The sequence below is a fragment of the Rattus norvegicus genome, chromosome 19 (assembly GCF_036323735.1).
Source record: "Rattus norvegicus strain BN/NHsdMcwi chromosome 19, GRCr8, whole genome shotgun sequence".
In the NCBI taxonomy this organism is placed as follows: Eukaryota; Metazoa; Chordata; class Mammalia; order Rodentia; family Muridae; genus Rattus; species Rattus norvegicus.
Window position 1 is genome coordinate 39705174 of NC_086037.1, and position 23133 is coordinate 39728306.

General features: G+C 44.8%; 2 protein-coding genes across 15 annotated transcripts in view; one reads left to right on the plus strand and one right to left on the minus strand.

Annotated features, from left to right (window-relative positions):
- Positions 1–23133, minus strand: part of LOC134478811 (disks large homolog 5-like) — a 272163-nt gene that overhangs the window by 173786 nt on the left and 75244 nt on the right. For 3 of the 14 annotated variants that reach the window (XR_010060147.1, XR_010060145.1, XR_010060143.1), the window contains exons 1-2: positions 2275–6575; positions 1525–1683 (exon numbers count right to left, since the gene is read on the minus strand). The exons of 5 other annotated variants lie outside the window; for them this stretch is intronic. The gene's annotated coding sequence lies outside the window, so the exon portion shown is untranslated. Of the gene's footprint in view, positions 1–1524; positions 23086–23133 lie in introns of those variants that run through there. 6 more of the 14 variants (XR_010060142.1, XR_010060148.1, XR_010060146.1 and 3 more) reach the window with 6 other exon arrangements.
- LOC134483322 (disks large homolog 5-like) lies at positions 6600–9339 on the plus strand. Its single transcript, XM_063278636.1, has 3 exons — positions 6600–6731; positions 7767–7926; positions 9208–9339. Exons 1-3 carry the CDS (start codon positions 6611–6613, stop codon positions 9323–9325), a joined length of 399 nt encoding a protein of 132 aa, XP_063134706.1. The 5' UTR covers positions 6600–6610; the 3' UTR covers positions 9326–9339.

Genomic DNA, 23133 nt, shown 5'->3' on the forward strand with positions numbered 1-23133 from the left:
GCACACCTAAAAGCTCTAGAACAAAAAGAAGCAAATACACGCAGGAGGAGTATAAGGCAGGACATAATCAAACTCAGAGCTGAAATCAACCAAGTAGAAACAAAAAGGACCATAGAAAGAATCAACAGAACCAAAAGTTGGTTCTTTCAGAAAGTCAACAAGATAGATAAACCCTTAGCCAGACTAACGAGAGGACCCAGAGAGTGTGTCCAAATTAACAAAATCAGAAATGAAAAGGGAGACATAACTACAGAATCAGAGGAAATTCAAAAAATCATCAGATCCTACTACAAAAGCCTATATTCAAGAAAACTTGAAAATCTGCAGGAAATGAAGAATTTCCTAGACAAATACCAGGTACTGAAGTTAAATCAGGAACAGATAAACCATTTAAACAACCCCATAACTCCTAACGAAATAGAAGCAGTCATTAAATGTCTCCCAACCAAAAAGAGCCCAGGTCCAGATGGGTTAAGTGCAAGATTATATCAGACCTAGAAGACCTCATACCAATATTATCCAAACTATAACACAAAATTGTAACAGATGGAGCGCTAATGAATTCCTTCTATGAAGCCACAATTACTCTTATACCTAAACCACACAAAGACCCAACAAAGAAAGAGAAATTCAGACCAATTTCCCTTATGAATATCAATGCAACAATACGCAATAAAATTCTGGCAAACTGAATCCAAGAGCACATCAAAACAATCATCCACCATGATCAAGTAGGCTTCATCCCAGGCATGCAGAGATGGTTTAATATAAAGAAAACCATCAAAGTAATCCATTATATAAACAAACTAAAAGAACAAAACCACATGATCTAAAGACTATACATGGACTGACCCTGGACTCGGACCACATAGGTAGCAATGAATATACTAGTAAGAGCATCAGTGGAAGGGGAAGCCCTGGGTGCTGCTAAGACTGAACCCCCAGTGAACTAGATTGTTGGGGGAAGGGCGGCAATGGGGGGAGGGTGGGGAGGGGAACACCGACAGGAAAGGGAGGGGGGAGGGGGATGTTTGCCCGAAAACTGGGAAAGGGAATAACACTCGAAATGTATATAAGAAATACTCAAGTTAATAAAAAAAAAAACAAAAAAATTAAAAATAAAAAAATTAAAATAAAAGAAAGCACATGATCATTTCATTAGATGCTGAGAAAGCATTTGACAAAATTCAACACCCCTTCATGATAAAAGTCCTGGAAAGAATAGGAACCAAGGCCCATACCTAAACATAGGAAAAGCCATATCCAGCAAACCAGTAGCTAACATTAAACTAAATGGAGAGAAATTTGAAGCAATCCCACTGAATTCAGGGACTAGACAAGTCTTCCCGCGCTCTACCTACTTATTCAATATAGTTGTCGAAGTTCTACCCAGAGCAATCAGACAACAAAAGGAGATCAAGTGTATACACATTGGAAAAGAAGAAGTCAAAATATCACTATTTGCAGAGGATATTTTTACTGACATGTGTGACACGAGACAAAACAGTCCATGTCATCCCTCACCTGAATAACCTTCCTTAGAGTTCAGTGTAGTTGGAGGGTCCTTCTTTCCTCTCCAAGATAGAGAAACATTTCCAGTCTTCAGACAAGTGTGTCAGCCATTGTCCAGTGACTGTCTTGAGATGTCCACATTGTCAACTGAATGTCATCATCCAGCCTGCCCTGTAATTGTTGTAGATGATTAATAGGGTTCCAGCCATAGGATTTAATTCAGTGCTACAGTACTTGCCAAACACACTCAAAGCCCTAGCTGCCACCCTAGTCCTGTGTGCTCTAGGGAAAGAAAATAAAGAACCACATTGTCTATCAAGTTTCTCCTCCAATAAAAGGAGAATCTGCATCCGGTATTTAAATTAACTCTAAGCCCCAGCTTCTCCACAGCTCCCTCCTTTGATTCCATTACTGGTGTATTTTCAGCAATGCTCACTTTATTCTTGGTGTGCAAAGAATGTGCACCATGTCAGTAAAGTGTGTGTGTGTGTGTGTGTGTGTGTGTGTGTGTGTGTGTGTGTGTTCATCCATGAACTCACTATAAACTTTTATCAAATGACCCAGAAGACCGTGGAGAAACCTGTCGATGTGCATACAGAATTATGTTACTACTGTTCCATGGCACCTTGCAGGGAACACTGAAATAGTGGGCTGCTTTAATAGAGCCTAAACCCAGGCTATGCATGGTTTTCGGTGAGATTGTGATGTGCAACACCACACCAGAGATCAGCAGAAGCTTCATTTATTCCATGCTGCCCTTACCAAAGTGAGGCAAAGCCTCATCCCATAGAGAGTCTGGTAGGATCTGATGAAAGGAAATGAACTCAGGGTTGAAATCAAGCCTTCAGAAACAAAGAGAAAAATACAAAGTCAAGGAAAGCAAGAGCTGTCTTTTCTACTTCTTCTTCTTCTTCTTCTTCTTCTTCTTCTTCTTCTTCTTTTTCTTCTTCTTCTTCTTCTTCTTCTTCTTCTTCTTCTTCTGGAGAAGATCCACAAGAGAGACAACCCCTTCCTCAAACTAACAATGCACAAGAGACACAATACATGAATTAAAAATCAGAAATGAAATGAGGGACATAACAATAGACACAAAGCAAATTCCAAAATCATTAGTTCTTACTCACGAGGACTTTATGCCAGAACACTGAAATATTTATTTGATATTGTTGATTTTCTATATAGATAACAATTACCAAAGTTAAATCCAGATCTGGGAAGGTATCTGAATAATACCCCTAAGAAAATAGATACTGTCATTAAAGGTTGCGTACATTATATATTATATTGCTTACTTTTTGCACGATTAAACCCCTTCAAGGACATTTAGCTATTTTATAGAAAGTGTTACTTTTAAAACAAAAGGACAAAGAGAGAAATTGTGGAGTCACTGAGATACACTTCCCAGACAGGATCAAGGAAAGATGGCTGAGAGATGCAAGCAGGTGCTGGAATGCTGCCCTTGAGAAGGAAATGTTTTTCTCACTTTACCTTACACTATGTTGTACTGTGTCCTATTTTTGTGGAAGCGGCTCTCTGGGTTATGACAAGCATATTGTGATACTAGGAAGAGGGGTGATTTGCTATACAGATATTTTAAGAAGAAGCCTTTGCTTAGTCTCACTTCTTTGCCTAGTCTTGCCTCGGTTGTTCCTGGTATCATGGGAATAACGATCTTATTATATCTTGCCAAAAGGGAAAGTGAGGTAATCCATATTCATGCCTATATAAGGGTTAATAAACTTGCAGCTGCATGCAGTTGCATCTGCCTTTGCTCTGCATCCCCTGTGTCTTTGTGACCGTACCTGGGCCCCCAACGCACTAGATGTTGACAAGCATCACCCTTCTCAGTGTTAGGTATATATATTTTTTTGAAATCTATGATGTGGAGGCGTATTACAGCAACAATATGAAATAGCAGGCTGGCATGTATGAAAATTGCTGTGTTTAAGCTAGGTATGGGGACAAGACCTCAAAACAAGCTGTTAAGATGGGAAACAAATAATGCATTTGTTGCTGGAATTGAGTTGCCTCAGCTGTGTTGCTCTGCCTGCTCAGTGTCCATTCAACCTCACTCTGTATCTACACAGGAACTCAAGGTTTGCCCCAGTCGCCTGTGAGCTGTGATATGGGCAGAGAAAGGCCAGGACACAATGCTGGTTTCCCACTCCTCAGTTATGCTGAATTTTCCACTAGTGTACTTGTACAGTGTGGTCAGTTATTATAGATATTTGTCTATATCTATCATAGAGGGCAACAATGATTGATTACACCCAATTCTATAAAAAACAAAACTCAGGAAACCTGGCCCTTGGCAGCAGTAAATCAAGAAACATCTAGGATGGTGGGGCATGAATTCTGCCAAGCAATGAACTCAGATAGTTGGGGTTGGGGGAAAGATGTCTGGTCAAATAGCCCAATAGATTCACGTTGTATCAGCTTGATTTAATCTAAGGACAAAGAAGTGCAGTATCTCTGATGGCTTTCTTCTAACCCCTTGAAAGGTTCACTGGGGTTTGACCTTAGTACTTCATTCTTCTTGCTGGGGCAGCAACACTCAGGGAAGCTTGAGATTGCCATAGGCACAGTATTAGGCTAGATATACTGAGTAGATGATACTAAGTTGTTCAGATGGTGATAACCATTTCATTTGTTCTTAACATGGACCTAAGGAAAGACAGATCGAGGTCCTTAGAATACAAAGATCATTTCCAGTTCTTTTCTACCATTCCTGAATGAAAGACTGGTCAGCAGAGAATGGTAAAAATTCAAGAATTGGTAGATGATGCTTTGAATGAAGGGTGGGTTTCTTTGCTGGTTTTAGACAGGGCCTCAATTACCCCATGTTGGTCTCTACGTTGCTTGTCAGGTTCACTTTGAGCTCAAATAAAGCTGCTTCCACTTTCCAACATGTACTCTTACAAAGGGGCATCCAAGGACTGTGAGGACAGCATTAGCCAATGAGAATTGAGGTGTGTAACCCACAAATACAGCTTTATCTGAAAGACCCTCAGACAGAGGAGACTCTCGTTCCAGTCCTGAGGACACTCATCACCCCACGAACACACGGGACTCAGTTTTGATGTAAAAACAAGAGGTTTACTTTGGGTTACCAATGCACTGGGGCTCGACAGGGTCCTCACACAGGAGGGATGTGAAGAGCCTCGAACAACAGAAATGTACAGCTTAAATAGTCATTTAAGATTACACAGTTTCATTAGCTCAGCTATTTCGGTGTCAAGGATAACTAGGCAGATGTTAATCGTCCTGGAATTCCTGGGATAAGGCCGTAACCACATCAATGCAGCTATTTCAGTACCAAGGACGTCTGACTTGATATATGTTTTCTTATCCTGGGGTTCCCAGGACAAGGACCAAGGATATCTGTCTTGGCAGGTGTTTCTCTTCTGGAGTTCCTAGGACAAGGCTATACCTATGTAAGCACAGCTGCATTCAGTACCAAGGACATCTCACTTCTATAGTAATCAGTCAGCTTCCCAGAGATGTTTCCTGTCTTGTAATTGCCCTGCAGTAAATATGTTCTATACCCTCTGTTCTTATGGTCGGGCAGCTTCGTAGAGAGTGGGTACGAATGTGCTTTCTGTACTTTCTGGTCTATTGTCTAACATCTAGGGGCTAAGCAACGGCCAGCTTAAAAGTTCTCATTCTTAAGAAATGGCTGTACTAATATCAAATGGGGATCTTTCATATCCACTTTCTTCCAAGCCTACCAGCCATTTCAGATCATTGCTGTAATATGCCTGACAATGAAGGACACAGAAAAATAACTTGATACACAGCAAGGACATGGTGATCATATCCTGTGTCGTTATGTATGTACTGGATGAGGTTTGTTAAAATGACAATATGGCACAAAACTTTATATAGGACCCATCAAATTAGGGGTCACTATGCACTGTCATATCTAACATGTCCTAATGAGAACTGACCACTGGACCACTCCTCCTGCACCTTCACATGAGAAGCTTGTGCTTTTTGTGTTTTTTCTTTTTCTTTTTTTCTTTCTTATATATTTATTTATTTATTTATTTATTTATTTATTTATTTACTGCTTTATATGTTGTCAGGAACATAGTTCAAGTCATGGATCTGCCCCCAAAATCTGAGCTTTGCTACTAATATTGTAATCAGTATTATTGTGTGCATTCAATAAAATAACTTGGTTTTTTTTTACTACGATAATAGATGCTTTTGTGTTTTGTGGGCTGACCCATGAATCAGAAGAGAAGATGCTCGTTTCTTACTCTGTCCACTGAGTTATGTCTCTAGGCTTGTCCTACTCCTTTGGCTGCACCCCCACATCTGCTGACTATTTTGTTTTTCAGATAGAATCGCATGTTAGAGCTTAGAGAGGCCGTAAGCAATCCTGCTTTGGTAACTTAAGTGCAAGGAGGAGAGCCCCACACTCAGCCTGAGGGTGCATTCACTGGTAGATCCAATATTTCAGTTTCCTCTGCCAACAGATCTCCACATTGTTGCCAGGACCATAATGAATGCAATTCTTTCTCCTAAGGAATCTGGTGGCAACTGTCAAATGTTAAGCACAAAGCTTCATGTTGTACCCATAACACACACCCACATTGCAAATTACCCTGCAAGCTATTTCTGGGTGTGATTTCATGCACCTGCACATCATGAGACAGGAGACCTCTTTGGCTATTTATTTGAACTGGTGTGATTTCTCAGTAAACTTTAATGAGTAACATTGCTGAATGAGGATAATTTGAGGTAGGATGAAACATTTCTGTGCAGGGATTGGGGAGGAAGCACTCATTTAGATACATAGCAATGACTTAGGTTTTTCCAATGAAGTCTAGAGCCAAATTTGGCTTTGGAAGCATGTGGTGCTCAGTGGCTATTCCACAGGGAAGTCTCCTGAAAAGGCCACATCAGCTTTTGCTCAGTACAGGGAGAACATTAGCAGGGAGGCAAAGTCTGTTCTCCGTGACATCAGCCGTCCCTTCGTGGACATTCTATTGTCTCCTAGAGAGTCCTTGGGATCCCTGTGATGTCACCAGTGTTGTCATGACAACCAATTCCCTACTTTTTCTCTCAGTGTCCAAAGGATATATCCACAGGCATGTTTGCCCGTCTTCACAGGCGCTTTGGGAGAGTTGATGTTGATGGAGAAGAGTCTAGAGTGAAGCAAACGAAACCTAAAAGTAATGATGGACACAGGACGTGGTCATGTGGAATGTGGAGTAAGTTCTGGGCAGTGTATGTTGAGCTTCCTGTCACGGGTGAGTGTGGGGGCCTTCAGCTGGCCTTTATACCAATGGGCCACAACCACTGGAACATCTGCAATGATACTGAATTCCATGATTATCACAATTACTGAAAGTCAAGGTTTTCACATCATTAGTTTCTCCATACCCAAATAGAGGATATGGCAATGCCTATGCTATTATTCTGTGAAGTTCTAGCCTTTACTTTTACAGTGCATTTGGTATGTTAAATTGATATAATAACACCATCAGAGTCATGGAGGGTATAACTTTTCTGAATTAACCAGGGCATCAATGTACTTCACTTTCGTTGCTTCTTTAAATTCAGTGTCTATCTGACAGTAGGAAAAGGGAGAGAATTGTGCTCCTGGCCATGACCTTATATTCTTAGAACTCCTCTGACTACCTCTGCTGACAGGGCCAACCTTACCTTCATACATTAGAGGTTCTGTGTGGCAGATATTTTTCTACAGTAGCCAAACTATTTGGAGCAGGTAGACCAAGAAGAGCCTGTAATCTATTGGCACTTCTGGGGCATTTGTTATTTCAGTAGGAGGAATTGATAAGTCTGTTGACCTTTTCCTGCCCCTGCATGACTTTTTAATCCAAAGTTATTGGACTATAGTAACAGTGTAGGATATCTGAGTATGCCTGATCTCTCAAGTCTTTGTGGATGCTGAATTGAAGATCTGACTTCTGAAACCAGAGAGGTGAGGGTCCTGAAACCAGGTTGTAGCCTGTGTAGCTGTTAATAATCCTGGAGAAGGCATCTCTCTGGTACTTGTAAGTCTGTGTCCGCGTGCATAGGGAACACCTGGCTGCTTACATCTCTTGGTCTCTATAGAGTAGTGGGGGAACTGTGATCCACTTAGGAGGCCTCTTACACATAGACCAAACTCCTTGCAGCGACACTGGCTTCCAGGCATGTTCTCCTGTTTGGGCCTCACTGTGCTCTGTGTATGCTCTATGCATTCTCCCCATGCAGGTTCACTTGTGTTCTTCTACCTACAGAGGCCTGCAGACAGGCGTCATCCCCTGAAACTGTCCTAAACAAGATGCAGGCCAATGAGGAAGAGGAGAGGCTGGTTAGAGAGCTCGAGCTAACTACCAAGGAGAGAAATGAGCTGACAGATCGCCTCCTTTATGTGACAGGTGGATCCGTGAACAAGAGGTATGCATTGCTCCAAACGCTCTTGTGTCATTCACCACTGTGTAATCTCATTCTCATCTTACCCTATTAAGATGGTGGGGTCTAGAATGCTGTGCCTCCCAAAAGACCTTGTCCTAAACCTCGTCTCCCATAGAGAGGAGATTCAGAACCTGACCTTTACTGAGGAGTTAGTTTGGAAATGGACCCTCTGATTCCTCCTGTTGAAAATCTGAACTTGTGATCTGAGTGAAGATTTCAGGGATAAAGTCACTGGAGCATGTGTTCCCAGGGTACAATTGGAAAGCCCTTGACAGGAGGTAGCGTTGCAAGGTTTTAGGTGCTGTGAGTTTGTGGAGAGTGTTTGTACTTGCTAGGAAGGTGACTGAACGCTATCATCTCCTGGCAGCAGCCTTAGGTGACAGGTCCCACATTGTTCATATCAATGCTTAACTAGAAGTCCTGAGGCTCTGGCTTGTTCTTTCTTGTCTGTGTGCCTTAAACTCTGACACAGTAATGGTGCATACATTTCTAGTGATTCTCATTGTGCTCTTTCCATATTTGACTCTCTTTCTCATTCTCTGAGTCTGTTTACTTTTCTTTTCTTGTGGGTGTGTCCCAGTTTGTGTGTCTGTGTGTGCACAGGTCTGCATGCATATGCACAACTTTTATATGTTTATATGTCCCTCCACACTTGGAATTTAGGGGTCTGTTTTGGCCTCAGGATTTACCTGTATAATAGTTTCATGGAGGTGTGAGTGCTTTATTTTGGAAGCCCCACTTTCAACAGCACAGTTCTTTGCCTATGTGGTCACATTTGTCTGTACATTTGTATGCCTTGGGCAGATTATAAGTTTGTGGCAATATCTGGTCCCATGTCCAGAATTATGTGTACTGTCTGCCTCTAGAATGTTAGTTATTCAGCTTGTAGCATTCCAGTTGTCAAAACAGGAAGAATTAAATCAGAGGTTTCAGGGTGTGTGTGTGTGTGTGTGTGTGTGTGTGTGTGTGTGTGTGTGTGTGTGTGTGTGTGAGATTTGGCATAAGAGCTGTGGCCTATGGTCTTGATAGGTTTCAATGCAGATCCAGCCCTCTTGATTGAAAAAGTGAGCCAGGGAACCCTTTAGTTGGGTGCTTAGCTTCTGTTGTCCTGGGAGCACAATTCCAAGTTTCTGAAGCTGAAGAAGATCCAGATATGTAGAATTCAGAAAGTGTCCTTCCAGGGCTGGGGTAGTACAGGACCCAGCCTGAGTTCATATAATCCTAATCACCGATCTTCTTTGGGTTCTATCTTTCTGGGGCCAGCCCCTACTTCAGGCCAAATCCATTTTATGAAAAATTGAAGATAATGGAGAAAGAGGTCATGTCATTACTGCACAACTTAGACACAAACAACATTGAACATCGTGAGAAATTTCAGTAGCTCAAGAAGGAGATTCACTTCTATCGGTAAGTACTGGTCAGAAGGGCCCATCACTTGTGGAATGGCCATGTCTGCCTCTCTTTGTTCTGGACTGGAGAGCCTGCAGCTCTGAGTCCATCTCTTCTGCTGTTTAAATATCACTGTGCCCTGGGTCTTTTGGACTCAGTTTCAGTTCCATGAGAGAATGTCACTTATCACCACAGTGTCTATGCATCTTTAGAAGGCTCTGGATAGAACTATACTGATTCAGGCATCAGAGTATTATTAGGCCAACCTGCGGCTCTGGGGTCATAGCAGGTTTAGCAAAGCTCAATGTGTGGACCACATGGTTAGCATGACCTTCCCATGGTTCTACTGTCCTCTTGTGGTTATTTGCCGCCTACTAATTGTTGTTGCCCCCGTGCACTGGGTTTTCATGGATAGTTGTAGGTCCCTTGTTCTTTTGGAGAGACATGGACTCTTATTGGTGCTTGGGTCACAGAAACAATTTATTCTTCCCTGAATTGGCTGTTTGCCTTTTGTGCAGCAGCCTTACATGTATGGAGATGTATTCTATGAAGTCTTTATGGGTATCTGGGTCCTGATGGAGTTCGTGGGATTTGGCAGTTGGAATGGAAGGAAGAGGCTTCAGGATCTTACTATGCGGAGTGTGTTTCCAGCAACCTGCACAGCCGGCTCCTGATGGAGCAGGCATGTATGAAGAAGAAGTTGGTCACATTGAAGCAGGAGAGCAAGGAGGTACAGCGATATTTGTTTGACGTCAACCGAAATGATAAAGACAAACAGGAGAAGACCAGCAACCTCCAGACCCAGCAAAATTTGGTAGGAACAAGCAGCTGAGTCAGATTAACAATGTCTGATACCATTTGCCTATTGGATACATCTTTGCTTTCCCCTATCATCTTTCTAATCTCCCCACACCCAATCAATCACCCACCTCGTGTGATAGAGTTATTCATTGCTCTGTCTATGCACAAGTATTCTGGGATGTTAACCACTTTTCAGAAACTGAATTATGGGCAAGTATACTTTTCTGCCCTTTTTGAAACTGCAGTCCAGAAATGGTGACAGAGGAATAACATATCACATTACTGCATCTCCCTGTCACAGATTGGGTGCTATGAGGAGTTTGGAACAAGTTCTTGGTGGTGTGACAAAGGTCATACAGGGGTTATGTGATGGTTGGAAGCACCTTGCAGGGATAAGAACCAAGTGCAAATGGCAAATGAGTCCTGGTCATTGGCTTTGATCTGGGTATCATGTGGCCTTCTCCTTTCTTCCTGCAACCCAAGTAGGTCTCTTCCCATTTCCCCGTTCTTGGTTTGCACTGGTAGAGTCTGAGGAGCAGCTTGTTATCCCACAGTACTGTGAGGGTTGCTGGTGATTTTCCCCAACCTGCAGAGATATCAGCAATGATTTCAGTGAAAAGATCAGTGCTGTCTGTCCAATGCAGCTGAAGGGACAGAAGGCAGCAACTTGACAGCTGGTATGCCTGTCCACACCAAATCAGTGTCTTAATAGCTGCCTTCTTCTCCCAGGTCTCAGAAACTGCAGGAGAGATGGCATAGGACGTATCCCAGGAAGACAGCCCCCTGAAGAATGAGTTTCTTTCTCAGGAGTTCCCTGCTGATGACAATCCTCAACAGTCAAAGACTTTTTTGGGTGAATATTCCTCTTCTCAGTTAATTTCCTCAATGTTTGGAGACCCTAAATTTATGTATCCGTATGCCGGCCTGTCTGATTGAGGTCTTTCTCCTTTCTCATACCGACAACACCATTTGAGAGACAACTGAGGAGACTGCCTTGACATCTCGTGTCCTAGAGGAGAAACAGCACTACAACTGTGTTTCTAAATGTTCATTAAGAAAATGCTGTTAAGAAATACTTTTGGTTATGATTTTCATTGAAGTTTTGTTGTTGTTGTTTCATTGTTATATATTCATGTTACTGTTTTTCATTTTTGATACCATTTTAATTGTTCATTTTATGCCTGTTTTTTGTAAATTGTATTTCTTATGAATAAAAATTGATTTGTAACTCTTGACTCTTAAGACCATCTTCATTATTCAAGGGTCCTTTCCCTTCCTGTATACTTAGAACTGTCAGCTAGATATGGATCTTTGCATGGTCCAGGGAGCATGGGTAAATAGTGAATGCAAAGCCACCAAGGTGTACACAGGGTGATAGTGTCTTTTGTGTGGATAATGTGACTTTTTTATGGACACACACTTTATGATGTAATCACTGCCATACTGTATCCATGCTGTCATGTGTTCTGCTCATCCTAGTCTATATCAGTCTACAACACACATTCCTATGTTTAATCCAAAGAACTGAGAAAACAAGTTCTATTTGAATCAAACATACAGGCAGTCTTTCTTATTTTAATTTCCTCAAACATCCAGCACACTGACAGGGCAGGGCTTGATGTCTCAGGCCTTCAATCCCAGCATTTGGGAGTTTTAGGAGGAGGGAAGGCAGCCTGCCGTGGCTGGTACCTGTAAAGGTTGTATAGTCACTCAGCAAAACTGATCAAGCTGTTTCTACAGGGGAGGTGGCTCACTTCTGGGCCTGGGCTCTTCATGACTGGCTCAGCGAACTGCAACACTTGGCCTAGGCCACACAGTCTCTGCAGTGTGTGGCTTGAAGCACCATCCTTAGAATGTAGCTGAGGGGCGACTGTGGGTGGTGGCTTGTACTGGAGGTGGCATCCAAACCTAGACAGCGAGGGTCACTTGTCCCACCTGGTACAGGGGGTTCAAGGCCATCCTGGCTACATAGGAAAACTTCTCATCAAAAGGCTGGAGAGATGTCTCCACACTTAAGAGGGCTTGATGCTCTAACAGAGCACCAGGGTTAGATTCCCAGCGTCTATTCCAAATGACTATGACCAAAAATAAATGTTTCCCTCCTGTGTTGCTTTGGTCTTTGGGCTTATCACAGTTAATAGTTACATCCCCCAAGTGAGAACCAGTTCCAAGTTCACCATGACCCAACAGTTGACCAATACCACCACAAATACAAGGTGGCTCTGTAGGTGTGCACCAAACAAGGCCCTCTGCTCTCACAAAGACTGTTCTGGCTGGTGTTGGCAGACTAGGGGTTTCTGGTATGAATTAAGTGCTTTCCAATAAACACAGCAGACTGGTGTGTGTGTGTGTGTGTGTGTGTGTGTGTGTGTGTGTGTGTGTGTGTCTGCTCATGTATACGCATGCATCAGTGCAACCCCCAGCACTCTGTCCTGGACCTACATACCAACTCCAGGTTGTTTACATGTCTACTCACTGTCCACTATCAGCTGATACCTTTGGTCTCTTAAGGCCTAGGTCATGAGTGCACAGCCCTTACCCGGGGTCTGTGCTCAGGGCTCACATGCAGGGAGGTGGAGCACAGTTCCTCCTTAGTTTGTAGAACCCACCATTGCTGCCCAATCTTCCACAACCAGGACATAACCCTTCTGATTCCAGGAAGCATTTGCCCTTGAGATCAGACCAGGGGCAAAGGGCAGAAGAGTCAAGGTCAGAAGACATAGGCAGGAAGCAAGGCAAAGAGGAGTGGGGGAGGGGATATGGGGAGGGGTGAGACCTGCTGTGCACAGTTGAGGCAGCTCAGAATAGAGCAGGGTGGCACCTCTGGTGTTGGGGTGTTGCTCAGTTTCTGGGCAGATTTGTTCAGGTCTTTCCACAGTTTTCAAGGTTCGATCTGTGGTAGGGACACAGTGGTCCCCAAAGTCCCCATAGGCACATACTCAAGACTTCCACACTTCAGAGCAAGTCCTGGCTATGGAACTACAGACTGGTCTCAATCTCTGGGTTTGTGAGTTGCCATTTCCATTTAGTTGTCGTCCTCAGAGACTGTCCCAAGCTGAGCCACAGCCGTCCCAGTGCATGCACTCTGTGTGCTGGGCCTAGAATAAGCTGGTGTGTGGTCTGCCCAGCAGAAGCTGCTCACACTGCACCATGACCTAATGCTATCGGCTTGGGCACTTGCAGACCCCTCACCTGAGACCATCTCTCCTGGCATCTGGAAGATGCTGTATTCTAGCAGATCTGGGGGCACTCTTAATAGATCTGGGGGCCACACACTTGAAAGGCCAAAGCCCAAGACTGCTGCAGCCTAGGATATCTGTCATCCACAGAGCTGGAACCCAGCTCTGCTAGCCAGGAAGAGGTGCTGTGCCCACTGCTCTAGAGACCCCAGGTCCCAAGTAAGGACAAGCTGATCCTCACACCCTCCCTGCAATCTTCAGCCTTCTGTAGACAGCAGAGTAGGGCTAGTTCTTTTCTCATGCAGGGCCTGGCTACAGGTGACATAGTTGCAGAGTGACCCACCCCAAGGCACTAGTAGTCCTCTGCAGCTCAACTTTGGGCTAGGGTGACAAGATACTAATTGTGGCTATAAGGTACTGTTGTGCATGCCCCAGCACAGGTGTGAAGGTCACATGTGAAAGTCACGTTGCTAGAGTGGGTTCTCTCCTACCATGTGAATCTAGGGAATCAAACTCAGGGCCTTAGCCTGTACTTACTCAGCCATCTTGCGAGTCCCTGAGAGTCCTGTTAAGTTCAGGGACCCCAAGAGCAGAGCTGAGAAGCCAAGTGGGCCTAGGAATCCACATTCACCCCTTGCAACATCTTTGAACAAAGAGCAGAGCGCTGTGAAGGACGCATGGCCATTTACAAAATAAGCATAGAGAAAAGGCAAGATGGTTCAGTGGGTAGTACCTGCTGTGCATGTGTGAGGACAGAACCGTGTAAAAGACAGGTATGGCATACAGAGACAGAAGATGCAGGGACCTTGCTGGCAGACAAGCCTAGCCACAGAATATGAGTTTCAGATCTGCTGAGAAACCTAATCTCAAAAATCAAGGTGGAGGCCTGTTGAGATAACTCAGCCATGAAGAGCATTAGCTGTTCTCCAGTGTCCAAATGACACCTCACAACCAGGGTAACTCCGGTTCCAAGGAATCAGACCCTCCTATGACATTTGTGGGCACCAGGCACATATGCAGGCAGAACACACACACACACACACACACACACACACACGGTTCAGTCATGTGTGGAGGTCAGATAGCCTGCAAGGGTTGGTTTTCTCCATGCATCTTGTGGACCCTGGGGATTGAGCTCAGATGTTCAGGCTTGGTGGCAGTCATCATAATCTGACTGAGCTACCAAGCTGGCCCATTGACAGCTTCTCACCATGTCCTGGACATATCAATGTGGCCAATGTGGGACTACAGGGTTAACCAATCATTGGGCTTCCTGGCCCCTCATATACCCCAATAGACTGTCTTTGCTCTCCTCTCCACTGTTGAGCAGATTTGCTGGCTTCTATTGATCTCCCATGCAGCATCTCAGATCCCGTACTGGAGCCTCTGGCTTTGGATCCATGTGTACCTGGACCAGTGTCTTGGAGCTGTGGTGTCAGGCTCCTTCTCCCCACAGGGAGTGTGAGCATGGCCTAACGGGTGAAGCCAGGCTCTGTTCTGCCCCTGGAGGGAGGCAGATGGAGCGAGCAAGAGGTTCCTTGTACCTGGCTATTTTGTCTCCAGGGACAGCAACACCTCCCTGGGTTTTGGCACACCTTGTTGGTCCTGAACTCACTCTAAATATAGGCAGAGCCAGATGTGTGGAAGATGCCCGGCCCTGGGGGAATCTACAGCTACATGGGGGAGGAGGTCTGTCTGGAAGTGGAGATATAACCATTCAGGCTGGGAAGAAGGTCTGGGTGTTGCGGCATTCACTGTCTAAGGACAAAAACAAAAGAATAGAAAAGAAGAAAATGTTGCAGTAATGTTAGCATGGCTCTTTCAGGATTCAAGTTAGAGCCAGGGAGACAGCTGAGCAGGTGAGGGTACTTGTGGCCAAGCTTGATGACCTGAGTCGCAGGGAGCATATGACTGGAGGAAACAAGTCACAAAGAGGTTTCTCAGCTTCTGCATGCACAGTGCATACCTGCCACCCAACAACACACCACACCTAACAAATGCACCCAGCCTGACACATGACTGCCTTGTCACATGTCCTGTAGTGGCATCCTGCTCCTAGCTGCTTTTCTCAGACAGAGCCAAGCTCATGCAACTGCCAGTCAAGAGCTGCCTCCTCCTCTCCTGTCTGAGCTCTGCCTCACTGGGTGGAGATTTGGCCTGAGGTACATACAGGGTCTGCAGCAGGATGCTAGGACTCTCAGGGGTTGGGCCTTGTGGGAGGAGTCAGGATTCTGAGGATAAAAAGCTGCAGGGGATCCTCAGACTCTACCCCTGCTCTTGGCTTCTGTTTTTAACACGGGGTCTTATGTAGCCCAGGTTGGCCTTGATGTAAGATGTACCCAAGAATGACCTTGGACTCCCTATCCTCCTGTCTCCATCTCCCAGGTGCTAGAGGAACAGGTCCATTATTCAGTGCTAGGGATGCAGCCTAGGGCTTTGGCCACAGCAGGCAGAAGCTTCACCTGCCTCTCTACTTCTTGGCCTCTGCATGGTGAGCAGCCTCCTGCCTCGGCACAGGGAAAGCACCATGGACAGGGAAGCTCCTCAGGTCTCTCCTTTTGTTTCTAGAGGAGTCTGTCAGGAAGTGGGACACTAAGTCTCTGACAGTCTCCAGGACCAGGAGAGGGAATAGACTTGTCATCACAGTAGCAACAAAGTCAAAGCCACCTGATTTCTGCAAAGGCACCTGGGTGACTGAGAGGCCTCCCTCCCTTCACCCCACAGCACACACTGCTGGCTCTGCACAGCCCTAGCCCTGCTCTGAGCTGCTTTTGCTGGGCCTCCCATGAAGATGTGTGAAGCTAGCACAGGGGAGCCCTTTGCCTGCTGTTTACAGAGCCTGCTGGACAAGTCCTGGGTAGAAGTGATGCCTAGGGACTCAGAAGATGAGTGTGAGAAGCTGAGCAGCTCAGGGAACCTGACTTGTCCCCACACTGGCATGTGGCAGACAGACAGGGCAGGGACACTCACTTCCTCTCCTCGTCCAGCAGGTAGAAGATGCCAGTGGGCTTCATGCTGATGAGGTGGGTACAGCCCACATTGTCGGTGTAGTCAGTGTTGTGCCACGAGATGCCCTCACCCTGGTACTTCTCCTGAAAGGTGAAGGTTAAGGAGGGCACTCACTGACCTGGCTTCAGAAAGGAGTTCCCTGCACACAGTGTGGTTGAACTGAGGGCCTTGCACAAGATCAGCAGGGGCACCACCACTGAGACACCCCCATTCCCTCATTGGAGATTCTAGGCAAGGGCTCTCTTCTTGATCCACGCCTCCAGCTCTCCTGACATCTACATGAATTATAAGTCCTAATGCAGTATAAATGATGACTGCACTATTGCTGAAGGAATCATGAGAATAACAACTGTAAACATTCCACCATGGACAGAATTTGTGGAAAGAGGTGATTGGAAGCCAACAGGAGGGCTCTACAGTTAAAGGGGCTTGCTGTCAAGTCTGATGACCTTGACTCAATATCCAGGACCCACGTGGTAAAAAGGAGAGAACCAAGGGCCAAGCTGTCCTCTGACTTCCACTCATGGGTTTACATGTATGTGTGTATGTATGTATATGTCTGTATGTATGTGTGTATATGAATGTGTGTATGCATGTATGTGTATGCATGTATATGTGTATGTGTGTATATGTCTGTCTGTATGTGTGTATAGTTCTGCTTGCATGTGTGTATATGTATGTGTAGGTGTGTATGTGTGTATGTATGTGTGTTTATGTGTGTATGTGTGTATGTGTATATGTGTATGTGTGTATGCATGTGTATGTGTATATGCATGTGTATGTGTGTATGCATGTATGTCTCCATATATGTGTATGTGTGTGTGCACATGCATGTGTGTATGCATATGTATTGGTGTGTTTGCATGTGTGCCTGTTTATGTATGTGTACTAATGTGTGTGTGTATATGTCTGTATGTATGTGTGTATATGAATGTGTGTTTGCATGTATGTGTATGCATGTATATGTGTATATGTCTGTCTGTATGTGCGTGTAGGTCTGTTTGTATGTTTGTATATGTATGTGTATGTATGTATGTGTGTATGTGTGTGCATGTATGTGTATATGTGTTTGTGTGTATGTGTGTATACATGTACGTGTGTAGGCATGTGTATGTGTGTGTTTACATGTATGCATTTTTGTGTATGTGTACGAATATATGTGCGTATATGTATGTATGGACACACAAACACGCACAATGTTAAAACATAAAAAGCTCCTTGGACAGTCTATGATACCTGGATAAGTGGTGACCATACGGGGGAAACACGTATCCATGTAAGCACACCTGTTCACATGCGCTGAGCAATGCCCAGCCTGGTCTTGAGCTCACTACCTGCCCAACGATGAATTTCTGCCCACCTGGTCTTCTCAGAGCCAGGCGACGATTGTTCCTGCCATGCCAGTTCTGTTCCCGTTTCTCATGCCACAAACCTTCTAGCTTGAATCTCACCTACTGACGCAGGAACCTAACAGCCTCCAACCCAGTGAAGTAAGTAAACTTCTTCCTAACATCCTCAGGCTTGGTGTCCCCATGAGTCACAGGGAGGAAGGATGGCATGCACCAAGGAGAAGGGCCATGGGCAAGGAAGACAGGATCATAAGTCAGTCATCACTGACACCAGCAAAGTGTGTGCTTCAGAGCTGGCTCTGCTCACTCTTGTCCCAGTGGCAGGACTTAAGAGTGATGCATACCTGTCACCCAGCACTCAGAGAAGTCTGAGGCACAAGAACCAGGAGTTCATGGCCATTTTAACTAATGGTGAGATCAAAGCCAGCCTGGGCTGCATGAGACTCAGTCTCAAAGCAGGCAAGGAGAAATTTTCTATATTTGAGCAAGTAAGCTGGCAGCCTCATGGGTTCTAAATTTCACTGCTATACAGAAAGATGCTAGGGCTAGTGTGGCAGCATTTGTGACCAGAGAAGCCAAATTAACCCCTGTTAATCTCCTCATGCTGTGTGAGCAATGAGGAGATGGTGCTCTATGAACTGTGGACAGAATGGTCTCTCAGACGGTTCAGAAAGCAATGGCGGACTCCAGCAATTCTCCACTTGGGTGTGACTTGACTCTTATACGTGTGTGTTTACAAGCCAAAACATAAAATCCATAGGTGACTGTGTAAATTCAACATGGCACAGCCATGTGTTGGAATATTATTCAGCCTTACATAGGAATGGGATTCTGACCCTTGAACAGGAATGAGAATGGTAGCCATTCTCCTAAGTCAGACCTCCAGGCAGTGCAAAGACAAACTAACACTGTATGACACCACTGACTGAGGGCTGGAGTGTCACGAGTTATATAAAGACAGAAAGCAGGAAGGTTTACAGAGCCCCAGGGGTAACACGGGGTAGGGAGGTTGGAGGGTAGGTGTGTAAGTGGGACTGAGGCTCAGAGGAATCAGACATGGCTGCATAATATGCATGTGGCTGCCTCCCATACCTGTGAGTCCTGCCTCCTCAGAAAGGCAAATACAGCAAAAGAAATGAACAGAGGGGACAGGCTCTGACCTACTGTAGACACACACAAATGACGTGACAGAATGTGCACACTGTTGCCTTGCTGCAGGAGCAGTTGAGCATCCAGAAGGGTTGAAAGAGGCTGGAAGGGCTGAGCATGGCACTGAGTTCAAGGACATAGCTTTAGGTCCTGGGGAACCTATGGTGCCCAGGCCCCATCCTGCTGATACTGAGGGACACAGCTGACATTCAGGGTGATGGCTGGGCTGGGCTGGGGAATAGGTGTCAACTCTCACCTGCTCCAGCTTGAAGGTGTGCTTGTTGGTGTAATTGATGCAAATCTGCTCGAAGCTATTCTGTTCAAAGTCCTCAAATCTGAATATGGCCAAGACACCAATGGGCAAGCACTGGGAGACAAGGTTTGGTTATAGCCATGGTCTCCTGGGAAGACCAGCCATCCTGAGAGGGGTTGCAGAATAGGGGGTGTGTTTTCCTGACCTGTTTGGTACACAGTGTTTTTTTTGCCAAGGGTTCCTTTATTACTTCTTGATGGAACCAGGCCTGCACATATCCAGTAAGCACTGGGGTGGAACCTAGGCTTGGTGCCCACATGCTGGCATCGCTGAGGGTGAAGCCTAGCCTATCACACTTCCAGACACCGAGTGCAGATGGTTCTTACTGTTCCTAATCCTGTGACTCTTTATTTCAGTTCCTCATGTCGTTGTCATCCCAACATAAACTTATTGGAGAGCTACTTCATAAGTGTCACTTTGTTACTGTGAGGAACTGTAATGTAAATGTCTGGTGTGCAGGAGCTCTGATGCAGAACCCACAGATTGAGAGCAGCTGCTGTAGAGGATCAGAGTCCTCTGCCAGCCCTGGTGTTTGCAGAGATCCCGTGGGTTCCTAGTCTCCATGGCTTTTCCCAAGGACAGGGTTTATTCTTGGCCGTCTCAGGGCCCGGGACCTCACAGAAAAAGCCTCTCCCATGTCCTTCCTGTTGAGGAGGGTGTGGTTGGTCCTCAGCACAGTCCAGTCAAACAGGGCGCTGTATAGACACTTGGCCGGGAGTCTCCTGCAGTTATGGCCTCTGGACAAAGGGGTTTCTTACCTGGGGTGGGGCAACCGTGCCAGGTACAGACTGTGGTGCTCAGAGTCAAGACCTCATTTTGTATTATTTTCATAGACAAACTTGCCCAGGCTGGCCTCGAACTTGCCGTGTAGCCAAGGATAATTAAACAACTGATCCTACTGCCTCTACCCCCCATGGGCTGGGATTGCAGATGAATGTCACCACAGCTGGCTTGTCACAGCTGCTATAAAGCTCTAAATCAGGGGCCTCATGTGCAGGAGTGTTATGACTATGCCATCCCCACCCCTCAACCAGGGTTTTCCCCTTTCTCCTGCTGAAGTCTGCTTAATCCTACCCCTGGCCCCAGGACACAGCAGCTGTGGGAGAATCAAAGCCTAGGGCTTCAGCACAGCATGGGTACACAGCATGGCATGCAGGATGTATGGTTGTGAAAAAGCCAAGGAAGTGCTTCTCAGCTCACCCCCTGTAGGAGTGTCTAGTCCATCCTTCTCCCCATGGACGCAGACATCTGCTTCCAACTGCCCGACATGTCCCTCTGGTTTTGACTTTCCTGGATGCCATGGCAATGCTACCACACAGAATGCTGCCTCTACTGGGGACACTCACTTACACAACCTCTCTGGGGGACATCTGAGCCAATCTGGGGACTGGGTGCACTGCAGAGAGGTCAAGTCATGTCGTGAAGTACCTTGTACCACAAAGGCTAACTGCTCAGGGAGTTGGCTGGAAAAGTAAGCTTATTCCCCTGGGCAGGGTCCCCATAGGGAATGTCCCACACCCTGCTATCAGCTCTATTCCTGGTGCCATCCAAATTCAATTTGCAAGCCCCAATGCTCTGGAAGTGTCAAGAGCTAACAGGAATGTACCAGGAAGTACACACTACGCAAAGGGAGAGGATGGCACAGAGACCTATGCTATGGGTTAAGGGTCACGGAAAGGCCACCTCAAGCACAGGGGTCAGCCACCTCTTTCACAAACAAGGCAAATGGTTGATGCTCTCAATGTGGGAGCCTGAGGGGCTCGGTGGCTCCTAAGCCCTGCAGCTGTAGCCAGAAGCAGCACTGAACAGGATGTAAATGCTGAGAATGGCGATGTCAATAAAACTTTATTTACAAAACCAAATTGGTGGTGGTGGTGGTGGTGGCAGACTGGTTCATTTCAACGCATGCTGGAGTGGCTTGGCCACTGAGCAGCAGGAAACACAGAAAGGAATGTGACCCGACCCAGGGCTCCCAACACACTAGACGTTGACCTTTGGCACCGGAACGGGGTCCCTGAAGGCAAGTCAGGACAGTCAGATAAGGTAAGTATATTTTATTACAAGGAAATGGGACAAGATAAATCTTCTCTTCATCTCGCTATGCTTAAACATCTTTTAAAAGTGCAGGGAAGTCATGTCTCTCAGTCTGGTTTAGAAAAGTGTTTAGAGACAGCAAGAGAGTATACTCCATGGTTCCCTGACAAGGGTTCCAGGGATTCTGGTGTCTGGGTCAAAGTGAAAGCTAAGGTGGAAAAGGCTGTCAGGCAGGGCAAAAAGATTCCAATTCCTGGTCTCTTTGGGCTGTTATTTTTACTGTGTTCAAGGCCATGAATGCAGACAGGGTAATAACGAATATAGAACAAGAAGCTACAGCTTCATTAAGACGAAAGCGAAAGTAAAAGTTTTGCTGTCTGCACCACTGCCTGAAGCAGTTTTTTCTAAGTCGTTTCCCGAGGATGATATATTAAGGATTAGATTCAGACGATGATGATGATGAATTCACCTGCTTTTTCTTTTCCTATAATTAGGCCAGCATCAGTTCAAGGTGTGGCCCAACCGACTTATTATAAAGGATGATACCAGTTGGTTGAAAAAGGTAGTAGTGGGTTGGGGATTTAGCTCAGTGGTAGAGCGCTTGCTAGGGTTCGGTCCCCAGCTCCGAAAAAAAAAAAGAAAAAGAAAAAGTTAGTAGCTTTCTATGAACAATACATTAAGTTTTTATGTATACTAAAATTAACGTTGGAAAGAACAGTGGTAGGAAAGGAAGCTGGAGGACAAATGCTGAAATGCTTGCTTTTGAAAATGCTAATAAAGAGTACAGGAGAGCATTATTACCTATAAAGGAGACTGGGGATATCAATGCTTATACGATGGCATGCAAGTGTATCTTTCCTGAAAATGGAAAGATGCATATTTGGTACAGATTGACCCAGATAGAGTTATTAAATTATATGTTTAAATACTCTTGAATATCCTACAGGCACTTTCACTGAGGATGAGTTGCCTTTAGAATGGATATATATTAAATATAACTTTAACAAAACATTAACAACTTATGAGGAACAAAGTTCTTTAATTATTCAGCAAGGCATACAAAGACCTGTTACACTGTGGGGATATGATTGTACTGCTATTGTTTTCCCATTAAGCAAAAATAAAGTGGAATATTTAATGCAGACGTCTGAGGTTTTTCAATTAACCATGATTTCTTACCCTGGAAATATTGAATTTCATTTTCTCCATAGTAAATTGTGGGATTGCTTTAGAAAACAAAAAAAAATTTTGATAAATACACTAATTTCTGTTGATCCATTACCATCTGCTGTTACTGTGTTTACAGATGGCTCTAAGACCAAGACGGCTTATTGGACCAAAGATAAATTTTGGGGACAAGAATCTTCTTTTGGGTCAGTACAACAAAATGAAGTATTAGCAGTAATTAATGTATTGCCAGATTTACTCATGATGTAAAAATATTATAGCCGAGTCAGCTTATGTTGTAGGAGTAGTACAGAATATTGCAACTGCTGTTGTTTCTACATCTAAGCCTATATTAAATGTTATTTTCACATATTAAAGGACTATTGTTATTCTGAAACTCTAGAATGTTTATTACACATATTAGATCACATTCAAGATTGCCAGCATCTTTAACACATGGCAATCATATGGTAGATCAATTAGTGGCATTTGCTACCCCAGAAGAAAACAGTCATAATCATGCCAATACAGGATATTTGCATATTAAATATAAGGTTCCCTATTCTGAAGCCAAACAAATTATTGCTAATTGTCCTATTTGTAAGCCTTCACTTATAAAATGTATTCCATCTGAAATTAATCACAGAAGAATGCAACCTAATACATCATGGCAGATGGATGGAACCCATATTTCTGAGTTTGGTCGCCTTACATGTAAGCATAGATAATTTTTCAAAATTTGTATGGGCTACACCATTGCCAGGAGTACGCACTGCTCATGTTATACAGCATCTATTGG

Excerpts from the sequence above, each read along its gene's own strand:
- LOC134483322 (XM_063278636.1), top strand. The coding sequence starts at position 6,611 with ATGTTTGCCCGTCTTCACAGGCGCTTTGGGAGAGTTGATGTTGATGGA. Across the intron at positions 6,732-7,766 it reads GTGGTCATGTGGAATGTGGA|AGGCCTGCAGACAGGCGTCA; the intron begins GTAAGTTCTGGG and ends TTCTACCTACAG. Across the intron at positions 7,927-9,207 it reads GGTGGATCCGTGAACAAGAG|CCCCTACTTCAGGCCAAATC; the intron begins GTATGCATTGCT and ends TTCTGGGGCCAG.